Source organism: Pterocles gutturalis, unplaced genomic scaffold (genome assembly GCF_000699245.1).
Source record: "Pterocles gutturalis isolate BGI_N339 unplaced genomic scaffold, ASM69924v1 scaffold7993, whole genome shotgun sequence".
Lineage (NCBI taxonomy): Eukaryota > Metazoa > Chordata > Aves > Pterocliformes > Pteroclidae > Pterocles > Pterocles gutturalis.
The window spans coordinates 176-18,078 of record NW_010125498.1 but is presented as its reverse complement, the minus strand read 5'-3'; the positions used below and the strand labels follow the sequence as shown (position 1 = coordinate 18,078).

Sequence of the window (17,903 nt, the reverse complement as noted above, 5' to 3'; positions counted from 1 at the left end):
TGTGATCAATATTATACATATTAGGTACACTGTTTGTGAGGTTCACCTAGAAGTCAGCTTTGGTTCAGGGCCTCACTGCTCAGGCCCTAGTATTTCAAGGTTTAAAACCAACTTCAGCCTCAAAAGCAATTCCATTTATTTCTAAAGGCATAATCAAATCTCAGTTACCACACCGGAAAAGATGATGGTCTAGACACTGATTGCTATCACAGTTCACATCTTCAACAAGGATGCAGGACAGAAGTGACTATAAATTAAGTTTCTTCATATACATAAAAAAAGACTATCACCCCTCTACGTAAATTGACATTTATCTTCAGACAGGGTATCAACTAATAACACTGGTCTTTCTGATGTACACAAAAGCTCAAACCCCTGCTACTATCACAGGGTACAATCCTGAAACAGGAAATCTCTCCTTTCTATGGATATATCTGTCTTCCTAACTTTCACTGAAGTCAGTTGCATCTAAAAGCATACTCTGGACAAACAGTCCTAGCTATTTTCTGGAATCAGCTTTTTGTAACTGTTAAGTAACTTACTCAGGAAAGCACTTCAATAACATTTTTTCCAATTATTTATTTCTCTAATCTGTCTGTGAAGCTCACACAAGATCATGATTATACCAAGGTTTATTACAATGACTCTGGTAGTGGTATGGGGGGTCGCACAATATGCCTGCGGCAATTTAACTTTTAATCTCTTGGATGCCTATTCCCACTCCTATATCGCAGTTGAATTGGTAACCTTTCTGAATAGGTAAACAGGCTGCAGAATATTCAAAAAGGTAAACATGAAGAGCTTTCCCTTTTTCAGGGAAATATTAAAAAAACAATTCCTCAAAACTTGCTGCAGAGTAAGTAAATTTTTTAAAAGAGTCTTACCCCTGTGCTGCTGTGACAAAGACTGTTTCACTACAAGTCTGACGCCAGCATTGATCACCATTACCACCCAAGAACCGGGTTTTTTCCGAAGCCAAAACATTTGAAAGCTGAAGTCTCGCCACCCCTAGAAGTAAATCTTTAGCTGTTTTATCCTTGTGCCACAATTCAACCAGCAGAGGTAATCTGAAACAAAGAAGTGATTTTAGTGTCAGGCATCAACACAAAACAGGATGCATTCCTATTCATTTGGGAAAAGGACTTCATGTTCTAAAAGTAACTCCCAAAGTCAGTGACGGTCACAACTGTCAAACAATGAAATGGGTTTACTGCCTCTCAGCCACAGAGGAAAGAGATTGACTGAGTTGTATCTTCTCCATCACATACTCATTTTGGTCAGATTATCATTCCTTTCTCCAATTATTAGAAACAACAATGCTGCAGTGAAAGTGACTCACTAACTAATCTTAACAGACCTAGATCATCTTCATTTATAAGTATCTATAAATAAATTTTAGTCACCGCCACTCATGGAATACATCTCCGCCACCTCTTCTTTCAAAATACCACTATTTTGATGATTCTTTATTCCACACCTTAAGCAGCTACCGAAAGCTTGTGGGACTACTGGGAATACTGTGCCACAACCTTTAACACTGTACTCAGCTTCCTAGGTACTTGACGTGTTTTCAGAGATACCGGATAGTCACAGTGTATCAAAAAGAAAAATAAAAAACCCTTACCTATTTCATTTGAAGTAATGCTTTGTTCAAACTACCCTATCGACCTTTAATTTAACAACTTAACAGCAACAGCTCTTGTTTCTGTAAGCAATGATCCCTGCATAAGTACTCAAGAGATAAAAGCAAATATTTTAGAGTCCTTGTCGTTATGAAAACTAGGAGAAACTAGGAGAGCAGTGTATTAAATATTCGTTAGCATTAGCACTTGAAATCTTTACTAAATGCTCAAACTGATGATCTTAAGTAAAAATTTAGAACTTGGGACTGGATTTACAACAAAAAATAGAAAAAGATAAAAAGAATATAAGTTATCACCTGAAGAAAGTATCTTGAAGCTGATGAGGTATAGTTGCGAAGTCAAACGCACAGTAGGACTGTGGAAGAAAGACTTCCATGTTCTTTCTGACTTCTACAGGCGGGCTTGTCATAATAGGTGCTGCACTGCCAAAAAATGGATACGAGTACCTAATAAAAACAGTAACAAAAATAATCAAATTTTTAGTTTAATAAAGAGATATTTTTCTTATATCTTCTGCAACAAGAAAACCAATTTAGACATCTTTTACTGAAGCATGATTTGTATTAAAGTTAGCAAAACTTGCACAAATACATCCAACAATTTAGTTCTCAATTAGTGTTTTCATTTACTTCAGCCCTGATCCAGCTTCATTTGTATTTGCTGTTATTTTGACAACAAAATCTTTAATAACCTGTATGTTCACAACTATATGAATTAATGTTTTATTAAAATTCTGCAATCATTATATAAAGTGAGCAGAGAAACAGAAGAAAGGAATATTATATTCAGACATAGATTGCTACTTGAGAACATTTATAACTATGTTTAGAGCTAAGACTGATCTAACACAATAATTGATAACTGGTGTCAGAACCGTTCCAAAATTTCAGCCACATTTCAAGAATCTAGGTTTTTCTTTTTAATTACCACAGTTTAATTCACTAAATCATTTTACCAATATGATTTACAATGTCGCCTGAAACTACTCTACTGGCACAACTCAGTGTATGACAAACTATAAAAAAGGGAAGGCCAAAAACCTCTTGAACTTCGCTTTGCTCAAATTAATGATGCCAGCTGTCAGCTAAGTTACTAATAAAATAAATGCAGCATCAAATATTGGCACTTATAAAATCCCATACTTCCTGCTTGTGCAACACTGTTTAAAGAGCTTGTTTAGACCTGAATGAAACAACGTTCCCAATATACAGTGAAAACACAATTTTTTTACCCTGCATTTTTCTCAGCATGTTTGTATGTTTCTCCTCTTCAGTTTCTTGCCATATTCATCACTGACTGTAAAAACCAAAGCCCATGAAACAGCAAAACCTATTTCTTGTCACTGCTCTGAAGAAAATCTATTTTTGGAATGTTATGTGAAAAAGCTTTTCATTACAAAATTCCACCCATTGTACATTGTTTTCTACATACTATTTTATAATACAGCCTATACAGCTTGCATCATTAATGATTTTCTGTTTCAGTTGTGTTTTAAAACTATTCCCCAAACCCTCCTTTTCTTCCTAGTTCAAACAAAGCTCAAGCTCCCAGAATCATTAACATGAATAGACTTCCCAGTGTTCATTTAACACTTTATTGAACAAAACTGTCAGAACAACAAATCCAAAGCAGATGCAGTTGCACCTCCACGTATATTCACTGTCAAACCAAAATACCACTTAGAGATACCATCATGTGCACCAAAAGGGCCCTAATGGAAACTAGAAGGTAAACTGTAAAAACTGCTGTGAAACACTGAATTAACATATGCCATCAATAACTAATATTCCACAAGTAGGAATTTCTTTTTTTCAAGAAAACAACAACAACAGAAATCATCCCTGTACCTCTGAACTTTCGATCCTAAACTCTAAGGAAAACCTAAACCAAAATTAACAAATTGATAAAAGAAAGTTTCTCTTCACTGGCAGTGTTAAAAACAAAAAACCCAACTTGCATGCAGATACTGGTTTCAATACCTTTACTTTTAATCGGTCTTTCACCTTTTTAGTTCTTATTCCTCCAACTTAGCATTCACATCCCAGCTAACATCTCCTTATGCTCCGAAAGTGCTCCCGTACTTTTCTTTCATGTTGACATCAGTAACAAACTAATCTCTAAGTAATTGTTCCAAACTAGCACTGGTAGTTTTTTACTTTTGCTTCAGGCACAAAACTCATGTGTCCAAAAAGCTTGTCTTTTTTGTAATTCCACAAATGAATGTCACGAAAGATGCTACTTCTCTCTCCTAAGCTTTGCTTCTTGCATGCAAAGACTACCAAAAAACCCTGATACTACATCTCAAAATGCTAATGCATTTACTACACTGGTTCTTCACTTCAAGACTAGCATGCACTTCCTTTCAATTCACTGTCACACACAAACCAGGTGATCTGTCTCTTATTAAAACACTACAAGGAGTTCTTGGTGGAGGCATGGAAAGCTACAGAAAACACTCCTTCAATCAGCTGGAAAGGCAGCCGAAAGTAGGGAGACAAGTAATCCTCCTTTTCCTCTAAGGACTGAATGATCATCTGTATTGCCTGAACTCAGACATTCAAATGAGATTTAATACAAATTACAGTGCAGGTGAAATGTTACATACTATCTTTAACATTGTAATGCTCAGAAGTCTAGTGATGAGCCAGACGAACATGCCAACTATTTCACCACTGAAAATCAGCCACTTAAAAGCCATCAGGAAGCATACTGCCGGCAATCTTTCAGACTATGAAGGCTTTGTATTGAAAAGACAGCTATTGTTATCACCAAGAATAAGATAAAAAATAAATCATACCTTAAAATGCAATTTATTGGAAAACCAACTTCCAGACCACGTATACTTCGTAAGTCTATTGAAAAGCAGAAATGGTGAGAGGCTGCTGGAATGACAATTTTCTGTGACGATGCAGGCTTGGAAGAACTGGATACACTCGCAGGGTTCGGCTGATGTGCGGCTACTGGAACATTATCAGCTGAAAACACAGAAGAGAATTTGTACAAATTGTTAATAACTTGTTCTGCCCAAAATAACAAAATATATTAAAGATTGGTCTCACATTTTAAATGCAAGCACAGTTAGTCTGCTTCCCAAAAGATTTCAATTCCTTGCAATATAGGCTAATACTATGAAAAATAGCCACTCTGTTTGCAAGTTACTGCTTCCAAAGAAAAAAAATACCAAACCACAAAACCCACAAAATATATAATTTTATTAATCTTCAAAGCTATCTAAGTTTATCTCACCAAAGAAAAGTTTAGATTGAGATTAAAGATACTAAATTCTTCAGAGGGATGCTCTCAGACCAGTTTCAACAGTTCACATCATTGTTCCTAACCAACTTGAGGGCATACAGAAGAGGTGGGCTTACCAAAAAAAAAAAAAAAAAGTTGTTTGTAGTAATTTAGTTTTAGGAAGAAATTTTTCCTTGTGAGGGTGGTAAGGCACTGAAAGTGGTTGCCCAAAGAAGTTGTGGATGCCCCACCCCTGGAGGTGTTCAAGGTCAGGCTGAATGAGGCTTTGAGAAACCTGGTCTTTTAGAGAAATACATCATTGCTAGCATTGACTTCATTTTTTTTGTGCTTGTTTTTGAATGTTTTCTTTAATTAACAGTAACAATACAAAACAAAAAAAAATCAATAATACTTCACCATCAGCTAGTCAGCACAATATAGGAATCAAATAATTTTCAGCCATTCAGGTAAAATGTCACTAGGTTGCTTGGTGCAATGAAATGGCTGAATAGAAATTTAAGGCTGTCACAGACAAGAGAATACAAAGTTGCATACAGTCTACTGCTAAAATTAGTTTAAGTTGCTACTATATTCAAATTTCATTCAATGTACCAAATTCGATAAATTTTGCATTACTGGAATTTTGCAGATCTGACAAGAGAGGTGACTTTGCTCTCTGCGATTTGAAAACTGGAAGCTCTGCAGTACACTGTTTGTTAATCTCTTGGCCAGACTCAGCGACCAGTCCTGAAAGACAAATGTGAAATTACATGTTTTCCATCTTGCCAAAACTGAGTTATAAAATTACTATTACTTTTAATAAAAAAGTACAATCCTAGATTTCTTAACTGCAGATTCAAACTAGTTGCTGGGTTCACAATACTTATTGATACATTCCACATAAAGGACTTAATCCTTGCTTAGACAAGATCAATTAGGATTAAAAGAAAATTTGGCTGAGGTAAGCAGACAAATCCTGAGAGCACATTCTAGGACACAGGTTTTCCTCTATAGAACTGGGTGTCTTTAGGACTAATCTCAAAAGAACAGTAATTCATATACTATTAGAAAACAATTATTCTACTTGACTCATAAATAATCTCTGAAGATGCATATTCAGTAATGTTTAGCAAACTAACATTCTTTCTTCTAAGCTTTACTCTGTTACAGCATTTCTTCCTCTCTGATCTTAGTTGCTCTTCAACTTCTCTTCCACCCAGCCCTCAACTAAAAAAAAAAAACAAACCAAAACCAAAACACACCACTAAGGAAGCCTTAGAAGGCTGTGTGGGCTACCAAGTTCCTACAGAAGGATAATGCATAAAAAAAACCCAAACAAACAAACAGAAAACCCAGTTGCTTGTCCAGGAATCTGTAAAGTATGAATGTCTGTTTTCACAATTTATCTTCTACATAGTAAACTCCTTAGAAATGTTAAAAATTTCACATTCCCCCTGCCTTTCTGTTTAATAAATATGAACATTAGATCATTTCATCTCCTCATTGAGTAAGTCAGTTTCCTCATGAGTATTGTCAAATTGAAATTCCCATTGTCAAATTCAGGGAATTTCATACATTTCCGGCATTATTTTTCAAGCTGATGACTATCCAAGTCACTTCTAATCTACACACCACCAAATTTGCAACCTGGCTCTTCCCAGTGTTTTCAACAACCACTGTGTTCAAATTAAATTTATTCTCCTCTTGCCATTTGTTTTATGTAAATCACAGAACGTTTTGGGTTTGCAGGGACCTTTAAAGGTCAGCTAGTCCAACCACGCCCCCACAATGAGCAGGGACATCTTCAACAAGATCAGGTTGCTCAGAGCTCTGTCCGGCCTGACCTTGAATGTTTCCAGGATGGAGCATCTAGAACCTCTCTGGGCTTGCCTGAAATTTAACACCATAAACGAGTAAGTAGTATGTGATTCAAGACCATACTTGACAATTGGGGAAAAGATTACATAACACACACCTGTTTTATTTAGTTTCGTGTCTTTTTCAAACTTAAGACTTTCCACTTCACTTTCTGTTGCTTCATTTTCTGTTGGAGAAGAGTGGTCAGCTTGAGACAGGACTTTCTGGGATCTCTGCTCCAGGCTCTCTGTTTTTTCACTAACAGGTGAAAGAATTTTCTCCTGTGGCTGTTCAGGTTCAGTTGGAGCATTTACAGGAATCAGAGGCTGAATTGAAGGGATATAGTTTTCTTATTGATCATGGCTTGCACTGAAAAATGCTGTCTACAACATTTTTATAGTTTGAGATTATCTTCCTGACATAGAGAAATTAATCAATGACAGGATTATTCATACAAAGCAACTTATTCTTTCATGTTTTCTTCTATATTACAAGTTACAAATACCAGTTTTTCTTTTTAACACGAAACTGTGCAACAGTGTCTAAATCAACATTAAACAAGTAAGCCATACCTGGGTACTCAAGCTTTCCCTTTGCAAAGTTACAGATACCCCAAGAGTAGGAGCCATATCCAAAGGCAACTGTGGCAGTTTCTGCTTAGCTCTGTTTGGTGGAACAAGGACAAATACTCCTTCTATCACCACAGGGTGTTGCTCAATCTCCACATTTCCTTTCTTCAGTAGTCCAGACAGGGGTATTTCAGTGCTTCCAAGAGACTGGTCTCCACAGCAAAGATGGATCTGTACACATAAAAAAGCGCTAGAAAGTAACTGGTTTTCCATTTCCATTTGAACTGTCTGTTCACCCTCTACAAAAAGGCAGCACAAATACAAAAAATTAAAATTATAATCCCTAGCCTAGTCCCTGTATGCTGAGACCAAGTGCTTTGAGCAGAATAAGAACAGTTATGAAATTTCAGTATTGAGGAGGTATGATTTGCCCAGTGCTAGCACAGCAGCAGATCACTGCACTGCTTTTCTGAGCATCTGTCATATCATCCATTCTGGAGGACAAATTCAATAGTCTATGGCTTCTAAACACAGCACAGGTTCTTGCCCTTAATGTGTAAGCACATGAAAAGCATGATTGCAAGGAAAAGAAGAAAAAACTTAGCTGAAAGTGCAGCCTTTGTGCATATATTTAGACACCACCTAAATAGCCAAGTATTTTTGAAATTAAGTAACTGTGTTCTTAATTTCTGGTAAGAATCATTATTCCTTTTTCAAAACTTGACTCCTTCCACAGTTTAACATTTACACACCTAAGTAAAAGATGGATCTTAAAAAACAAACACACTAAGGTAATTTATTTTCCTCAGTGAAATTTACATACCAACTTGCTCTTTCCCAAATAAATCACTTCTGCTCTGTTTTAGCAGATCAGAACACTGTATTGTGATCCTTAACATTTATTACACTCAGTGAAGACTTTAATGCTAAAAGGTGTCAGCTGTCAATATATACACCTAGGTATATACATATATATGTACATACACACACATATATATATATAAATACAATCATACACTATATACACACACACCTCCCCTAGTCTGGCAGTTAGCACCTTTCATGACTGAAGTGTTCATTTTAAGAAAAAAAAAAATTAAGTATTGAGGATCATAATACAGTGCTAAGACCCTGTATCCTACAGTTGAAGAAGCTGAGTGAGAAATCAGAGAAAGAAAACTGTAAATCAAAATGCGGATTGGACCTCATGACAGCTATTGTTCAAAAGGGTGTTCTTCGCCATGATGAAAACAAGCACAATTCTCTCTATGTGTACATATATATAATATACGCTATATTTAATACTTTGGAATTTAATCCTAGGCTATGGACTTGAAACAAACACATAAATGCATCTGTTTCTCCAAAAACTGTCATTAGAAAAATATCTAAAGTTGAGAGAAAAAAAATCTGAAACAACATAGATTGAAACAGAAACATTCCTAAACTAACCTGGATAAGAAAACGAGAATGGTCTATACAAGTTTAAAGAAAAATAACCTTAAAAGGGTTCAGATCTAAGACTTACATTGTAAAACTAAGCTAATTTACCAGCTGTGTCATTTGGAAACCCTACACTGCCCCCAACAAAATAGTCTCATTCTGTAATGAGTTAAGGGTGAGCCAGGCACAGATTGCCATAAACACTTCCAATACCACCCAATACTTGGAATCATAGAATCGTTTAGATTGGAAAAGACCCCTGAGGTCATCAAGTCCAACCATAAACCTAACACTGCCAAGTCCACCACTAAACCATGTCTCCCATATAAAGGTCGAGCTAAAGATAAACAACATCCCATAACAGCCCAAATATGGCCATAGTGTATTTAAAATAGTATTTGGCTAAGGAGCGGGAAAAGAGACAGACGTCCCTTATTATTCACAAAGACTGCTGAGGGCTGTCACTTTACAACTTCGGCAAGGGCGACCTGAGCAGTTGGTGTGGGTGAGGTTACCACAGGCAGCACAAGGCAGGACTGTGGGTTGCAGATGGTCTGATTGCAGAGCAGGTCCTAGAGCTTAAAGCTCCTGAGAATACCCCATTAACTCTTTGTGAATATTATGTTTCAGTAATACCTTTTATCATGGTGTGCAACCCAGCTTACTGTAGCAACTGTACTAAAGAGACTGCACTCCATCTGAGCTGGTTTTCCCCTCATATCAGCAAGACAATCAACTTATATTTGACCCAAAATACTGCAATGCAATCTAGTTTTGGAAGAAGAAATGCTTTCCAGTTTCAGTTTTAGCTATATATTTTTTTAATTATTTATTTTCGTTCACATTTGAGAAGAAACAGCTCACCTGCAATTTTGACTGTGCACAAAAATAAACTTGAAGGACATCAGCTGCACTACGTATTCGAACTGAAGCTCTTTCTGGCTCAAAGTTTGGATTAATTAAATCAGTGAAAGGTTCATTTGTGACATCATTTCCCAGTAACGAGTAGTAGAAAAAAAACTCAGGCTGCCGCTCAGGAAGCTTCATAGTACTAGGAACTAACTAAAAAAGATGCAGAAAAGAAGCATGTATCTCTTTCATTAATGCACGGTTACAGTAATCCTTAAGCATTAGCTTGGAAATTAACAAGCTTAAAGTGATGTCAGACTACTCAACAGGTAACCTAAATCCTAGCTTGCACTACACACATAAAATAAAAACATCTATATTAATACTTAAACTGAATTAAAAAAAAACAAACACCACAACAACAACAAAACGAAACAACAACTTGCTTTGAAAGCATACCACAAACTTGCAAAATGACTCATTTTGAATTTCCTTTAAGATTATCAGCACGAAGGGCTGTAACTGACATAATACATTCAATAACGTCAAGCACTGCATAAATATTCAGAAATAAGCAGTGGCTACACAAAATATTTATAGTGTAAACAAACAATGCAGATTAGATACAGTTATATAATAACACATGTGATTGAATAGAAGACTGGAACAGCCAGAAACAGCTACTCATCTTGTAGCCACTGCAATTGTGAGTTCAGTTCCTAAAAAGGCACAAGGTACCCCAGAATGACCATAGTAAATTTACTTCACAAGGCCCTATAATTCTAACATGGAAAACTATTTTCTCTAAAAAAAAAGAGACAAGACTGAATAGAGTTTATCATACCCTGTTATCCTGGTTTTGGCTGAGATAGAGATAATTTTCTTCTTAGTAGCCAGAACAGTGCTGTGTTTTGGATTGGTCTGGGCTTTGGTATGCCAAGAACGTTGATAACATATCGACGTTTTTAGTTGCTGCTAAGAAATGCATAAGAAGCTGGGAGGGAGCATAGCCAGAGCAATGGACCCAAACTGGGCATCGGGATATTCTATATCATCCAACATCACGCTCAGTATGTAGATGAGGGTTGGCTGGGAAGCTCCCTCTCTCTTTCTCTCTCTCCCCCCGCCCCGGGATTGTAGTTTTGGGATTTTCTCTCCTCCAGGACCACTAGCTGGGAACAGACTGGGTGTTAGTCAGCAGGTGGTGAACAGCTGCACTGTGTATCACTCATTTGTATATTCTGTTATCATAATTATTATCATTTTTAGTTTTATTTTATTTCAATTATTAAATTGTTCGTATCTCAACCCATGAGTCTCCTTACCTTTCCCCCTCTGATTCTCTCCCTCCTGCCCTGGGATGGGGGAGGTTGAGTGAGTTGCTGCATGGTGTTTGGCCACCAGCTGGGTTTAAACCATGACAACTATGAGTTATAGATAAACGAAAATCACGTTGGCTTGGAATCATGACTTTCACAGTAACTTGGGCATACCTACATTTTTAAATCAGATGATGTGTATCAGTGTGATACAGTACAGCATGAACACAGCAGCTGAGGTTTAAAGATGAAGAAATCACATTAGCAAGGCACCTCATCCAAACTAATAAGTCCTTCCCTTTGGCAACATACAAAGTCTGTTTCATGTATTGTATGGATCTGAAACGTATTTTGCCTTGTTTCAACTTCAGCACATAGGCACCACACACAAGACTGATAGTATCCATATGCATACTTTTTATACTATATTGTAATATAAAATTATGCATTTCATAGAAGTGCATAACTTAAAATAAAAGCCATTTTAGTGCTCCAAAAGAATTCTTATCTTTCATATGTAATTTGACATGTAAGCAGTACATAAAGTTTTAAAATTTAATGTATATTAATTCAATATTAGACAAAGCTGTTTATTTCAAGAAACTTAAAATAAAAAAAATCATAACTAGAAATAAGACATAGGCGGACAAAAAGTACAAATGTAGGATAGCACTTCTTAAAAACTACATATAGAAAGGAAACAAACCTGTTCTAACTGTGTGGCAAATGCAATGGTTACAGACAAGACAAAGTAGTCTCTGCAATATTCTGCTGGTCCAATCTGATGATAGCCCTCTTCTTCATTCAAGACTGGTACAATACTTCTAGGGTCTAGTCCAGAAAGAAGGACGGATGCTAAGAGAGAAGAAAAAAATTAAGTAACTTGTGACCTTGCTAATTGCTGCAGGAATCTTATATATAATTGTAATTTTACCTTTAATTATTGTACATGTGGAAAGAAAAATTACAAATATCTTGTTGCTTGGTTCCAAAGCAGTTCAACACAAAAAAATCCCTAAGTATACTTCAGTACAGCTACAAAAAAAAATCTGAAATTAATTGCTATTTAGTGGGCACAGATGTTATTTTGAACACTATGCTAGACAGAATGTTAGTGCGTATTTTTATTTAATGTGAGTAATATTACAGTGACTGTAACTTTACTGAATTAGGTTAGAGTCTACCACACTGTTTATTTTACTCACTAAAGGAAATGCAAGAGAGTAACTACATATGACAACCTGTTCAATTGTTGAAAGAAGTATGATGTCTCATTCCACAGACCTTTGGAATGTTTGTTTCATTTGAAGATTTTTTTATCTGAAGTCTTCAGTGCATAAAACACTTTGTATTCTGGTTTACTAGTTTCTGCTCTACAGTGCCAGTAATTCAAGACATTTCAAAGCACCTCAGGTTACACCAAATACTAATAATTGCACAGCACTTTTGGCTGTGAACCAAAAGGCTCTATTTCAAACACTGGCAAGTTTAGACCACTTAGGTCAGTGAAGAAAAAAATATTTCAAAAAAAATCAGTGTATGAATCCTAAGAGGAAAACATCTCCTTAACTATCTGACTGGACTAGAACTGGATAGTCTAGCTTTGTCATATCCAGTGCTTGGAACATTAACTTTAAACCTGCAAAAATCTACATGTTTGTCTGCCCCCCTTGCCTGAACATGGTATCAGCTAATCTTGAGATGACAAGAAAGTGAAAAGCTGGCAAACTTGTTTGTATCAAGTATTCCACAGAAATTAAGTGGACAACAGTGCTGCATGCAGGCAGAAGGGATTTCTTGTATTTTCTGCCATTGTCATGAGGGGTAGGAGAGCTTGTGGGCAGAAGGATCACAAGGGAAGTGCAAATTAGCAAACCATTTACAGTAGTTCCTTGCCTGCTTTGCAAACTTTACAGTGTGCAGAATTCCCTGTGCTTTGTTGTGAACCTGAAAGGATCAAGTAAGCTACGAGATTACACTGGAACTTCAATAGTGCTTAACCACACTTGCAATGCAGCCAGGCCAACATCTAGGCCAGAAACCTTGCAAAACACTGCACTGAATTTTGTTTTTACAAAACCACAGACACAGATCATAAGCAGATGACAAATTCAGAATTAGAAAAAGTTACCCTCAAGCTAAGAATGCAAAGTAAGGTAAGGTAATTGTAAGGTAAGTAGTGAAAAATACACTAGTTCTAACAGAGGCTTAGTTTTTAGAAGTGAAGTGGATCAGCTTTCGGGTGGAGAACAGCAGGATGTAAATCTGTTCTTGTTTTGAGGGTCTGTTTTTTAATCAAACTTCTAAGGGTTTGTTGTTGTTTGGGTTGTTTTTTTTTTTAATTACAAAACTTGCATCAAAAAAACCCACATACAAAGAAAAGCACAGAATATAAATAGAGACACCTACTAGCATTAATATTACGAGTTCTAATAGATTTTTGACACATTTCACTAATTAATCTTGAGAGGAATGTACAAGGCAATCCAGAAGTGAAACGAGTGCCAACAGTTAAGTGGATGATATGACAAAAACTTCTAAATAGAACACTATTTAAGTACAGAATGATTTAGATTAGATGAAAAAAGAATCAGAAAAGAGAAACATCCTACCCAAAAAAATTAAATCTTTCACTATATATTTCCAAGCCCAAACTACTGGAACTGCATTACATAAAGAAGATCCTCTTATTTCTTTCATTACAGAGCTTTCTAAAGCTCTGAAATGAGTAAAATGCCTACAAGAGTAAACTGTGAGTCCCTGATTCTAATTTTAAAGATCAGTTGGTTTGTTACATTATCCACCTGAAAGTCACACAATTACCAATATAAAGCATTCTTGTGAAGTTATTACCACAAGGTACATTAATCAGCCGTAAAGGATTTGCATTGGAAATGCAATGAAATTGAAATTCTCTTGAAACCTTTAACAAACATTTGCAACAAGCAATATGTTTATCTGGCACAGGAATGTTTTTAATTCAAAGTGAGTGATATTCTTATTATGTTACTTACCCTTGCCTTCTCTAGGGGGTGCCTCCTTTGCTTTAAAACCATCAACCAGTGCTTTTGAGTCAATCTCCAACACAAGACCTACTTGTATTTCAGATTTAAATTTAGTGTACTTGTTACTTAGCAGAGGATACCATTTTGGTGCCTACATAATTAAAAGAATGTAAATGAAAAGCATTTTTAAAAAGGGGAAATAATAATAACACCGTTACAGAAAAATTACACTTGCTCTAGCATTTCTACCTCATCATCTACAGGATTATACCTTGTTTATAGTTACAAAAATTTGGTCTATTTTGAGTACACTATTACACTACAAGATTCTATAAAATGATTCTTGGAAGACTAGCTGAATATACTCTTTTCCACTGATTCATACAGTAAAAAACTTAGCAAGAAAAATATGCCATAAATCTTTAATTGGAACAGAAAATCTTCAAGTTCTCAATGGCAAGTACACAGTAAGTTACATAGATCATAAATCTTTGAGAAGTGTGATATCAAAATAAGACATTGGGGTCCTGTTATGACCTATATCAGAGTTACATTTTGATCAAGCACAACACAGAATTTTTATTAAATTTATATAAACAACTACATTATGTTTACTCTGTGCTGTGTTGGCCTTCAACTTCTGATTGCCTAAAATGTCTTTCACTGAGGCCAATTAAAAAGACCAAACTTAAGCCTTGATTTGATGACAGAGACTAAATTCAATTGCTCAATATCAATTGCTTTCAAAAATTTTCCCAGACAATTAAATCACTGAATTGATTAAAGTATTGCTTACAAGTATCCCAATTCTCAAATTCAGAAGTGTAAGATAAGTACAAAAGTATTTTCATCTGCCCATGTTCTTACAGAGAGTCAAGATGTCCCCCTCAAAAAAAAAAAAAAAAAAAGTACATGATCAACCAGGAGTTGATCTGCAACAGTACTGTTGTCAAAACCTAAATTTTAAAAGCTTTGTACCCTATAACATACCTGTTTCTTTTCCTGCACAGCCCTTAAATCAAGTACAATATAGCCTATATTCTCTTTAGCTGAAGATACACGATCCAACGCAAAACATTGCAGTTTGATAGGTGTACGCTGCAGCCTGAAAGAACAACTCAGTTGAAATCCAAAATATAAATGTTATCTCTGTAATTAGTTCACAAAAATAATTCATAAGTTTCAAGCATACCAATGATAGAAAATTTTTTACATAACTAGTTCTAGTAGGTCAGAAACTGAGTTTTATTGAACTTCATGAATACTGCAATTCATCACTAAGTGAGAGAATGAACAAGTGGATTAATTTTGTAAGAGGAGTGTATTGGAGTCTCACAAAGCCTAAGTGCTATTAAAAAGACTTTAGTGACAAATAGGCTGTATTTCACCGTGTACAAGAAATAAGCACTTCACCTCACATGAAACTGGAATTTCACTTGTGATTGAATAGGATTCATACAAAAGTTTTTTGTGGAAAGCACCTTACAATACTTAGGGGCACAGAGAAGGTGTTTAGCATATGGTACATTTCAGCATTTTCCTCTTGTTCCATCCCTATACGATTCTGTGATCAAAGACAAATGGTCTTTCTAGCTTATTTGAAAATATGGAAGTAATACTATTCTCTGTCAGTCCAAACCGAATGACAGTTATGGAAAACTTATTAAATTTCTCAGCTCTTTCATTTTACATCTTCAAAACATACATAGGCTTTTCAGGCTTGAAGTTAATTTAATGCTATGTCACAGTACACATAAGCAAGCTTGAATCCAATGCTTGAACTACAGTATCATTAATTTGCTATAAGGTCTTGAGGTTTTCTTCACTAGTGTAAAAAGCATACCCTGCAGAATTTTTAGATACCACTTATCATGCCATATACTACTTTTGTTGTAGCAACTTTATGGCAGATCTGTGTACCACTAAAAGAAAGTTTCTAAAAAAAAAAATCAGATGACAGTAAGACAAAAATTATATCTCGGTAGCTGTAAAGACAAGAAAATTAAATTTTGTCTCCGTATTAGACTCAAGTTCGTAAGGTTACCTGTGCTGATGAAGTGCTTTCCTATCAAGTTCCCAAGCCAATTCTGTAGCAAATTCTGGCTGATCGGTATGCTCTATGGGATCAGTAGCCAACTGTTCACCATCAAACTTTGCTTCAACTATAAGCATGTGCTTGGGTCGTTTTGGGAAGTAGCGCCCTGTAAAAGAGTGTAATTGCCACATGCCATCACTAAAAAAAGAAGCAAGAGCTCACATTTATGCCATAAACCAATTACATAAATATACATTTTCTTTATCGTCTTCCCTGTGCTTGCCCTAAAGCTTGGTTGTTCACATTAAAAGTCTTCCCACTACGTAGAAGAAAGAACACAACATGTGAAGCATCCAAAAACAGAAAGACATTAAGTAACAAAGAAACTAGGCAACCAGTAGTACCTGAGAAATCTACAACTGGGAATAGATCAAGCCAACAGGTGAGAGACAGACTGAATGTTGTTGAAAGAAAAAACCAAACTACTACTAGATTTTAAAAAGGGAAAAAAGGAAGACCCAGGGAACCACAGTCTCACCTCTGTGCCTGGCAAAGTCATGGAGCAGATCCTCTTGGTACATATGCTAAGGCACATGGAAAATAAGGAGGTGATTGGTGACAGCCAACGTGTTTGTCAATGAGAAGCTGAAAATGACCCAGCAACTGTGTAATGGGCTGCATCAAAAGAAGAGTGACCAGCAGGTCAAAGGAGGTGATTCTCCTCCTTTGCTCCACTCTCATGAGACCTCACCTGGAGTACTGCGCCCAGCTCTGGGGCCCCCAAAACTAAGAAAGACATGGACCTGTTGGAAGAAGTCCAGAGGAGGATCATGAAGATGATCAGAGGGCTGGAGCACCTCCTGTATGAGGACAGGCTGAGAGAGTTGGGGTTGTTCAGCCTTGAGAAGAGAAGGCTCCAGGGAGACCTTATAGCAGCCTTCCAGTACCTGAGGGGAGCTTACAGGAAAAATGGGGAGGCACTCTAGCAAAGAGTGTAGTGACAGGATGAGGAATAATGGTTTTCAAGCTTAGAAAGGGTAGATCTAGATTAGATATTAAGAAAAGGTTTTTTTTTACTGTGAGGATGGTGAGGCACAGGAACAGGTTGCCCAGGGAAGTTGTGGATGCCCCATCCCTGGAGGTGTTTAAGGCCAGGCTGGATGAGGCTTTGAGTAACCTGATCTAGTGGGAGGTGTCCCTGCCCATGGCAGGCGGGTTGAAACTCGATGATTGTTAAGGCCCCTTCCAACCCAAACCATTCTATGATTCTGTGATGATCTACGATTACGAGAGTGCGTAAAGTTGTACAGGATTCATTCTGGGTTCAGTATCATCTGAAATGCTGATTAAGAATTGAAATAACAAAATGAAGCAAAGACTTCAAATTTACATACATATCTCAGTGTGAGGAGGGCTATGTGCATGTCAGAGGACAGGATCTTATTTTAAAGCTACCTTGGCAAATAACATAACTGATCATACAGATAACAGGATTTATTTGGAAAAGCGAAAGAATTTAGCCAAAAAAAGAAAAAACAGAAAAAACACACAACCAAGTAAAATCCCCAGACTCACACGCTAACTACACCTCAGCAAGTATAATCTGAAGCAATACAAGATGAAGAATTATTAGCTACATATTCAAGTTAACATTATACAAAAAAAAAAATCTTACAGTAGATCACTAATAGGAGACAGAAACACCAGAATACTGCTAGAAAAAAAAAAAACAAAATACAGGAGGCAGAGACACGAAACAATGTCTTTGCCAACATACAGACCCGATTCAGAGTGAGCTGTGGCAAACGATTCTCTGCACCCACTGGGAACAGCAGCTATACGGGGTTTAAACACAGAGGCTAGGCGAGTTTTGCAATGCAAACAGACAGAATTTTTTTTCAGGATGAAAGGAAGGATGCTCTTTCATCATTCATTTTAAATAATATTTT

General features: G+C 36.4%; 1 protein-coding gene across 1 annotated transcript; it reads right to left on the bottom strand.

Moving 5' to 3' along the window:
• Positions 1-884: 884 nt before the first annotated feature.
• On the bottom strand, positions 885-16,115 carry CEP120 (centrosomal protein 120kDa; the record flags this gene model as incomplete). The annotated part of the gene is made up of 11 exons (XM_010078584.1): positions 15,964-16,115; positions 14,910-15,024; positions 13,929-14,070; positions 11,621-11,769; positions 9,611-9,808; positions 7,307-7,534; positions 6,853-7,060; positions 5,514-5,624; positions 4,441-4,618; positions 1,940-2,089; positions 885-1,067 (listed from the first exon to the last, which is right to left on the bottom strand). Coding segments are annotated over exons 1-11 (1,790 nt in total), but the record flags the coding sequence as incomplete, so codon positions are not given.
• Between the last annotated feature and the right edge of the window lie 1,788 nt (positions 16,116-17,903).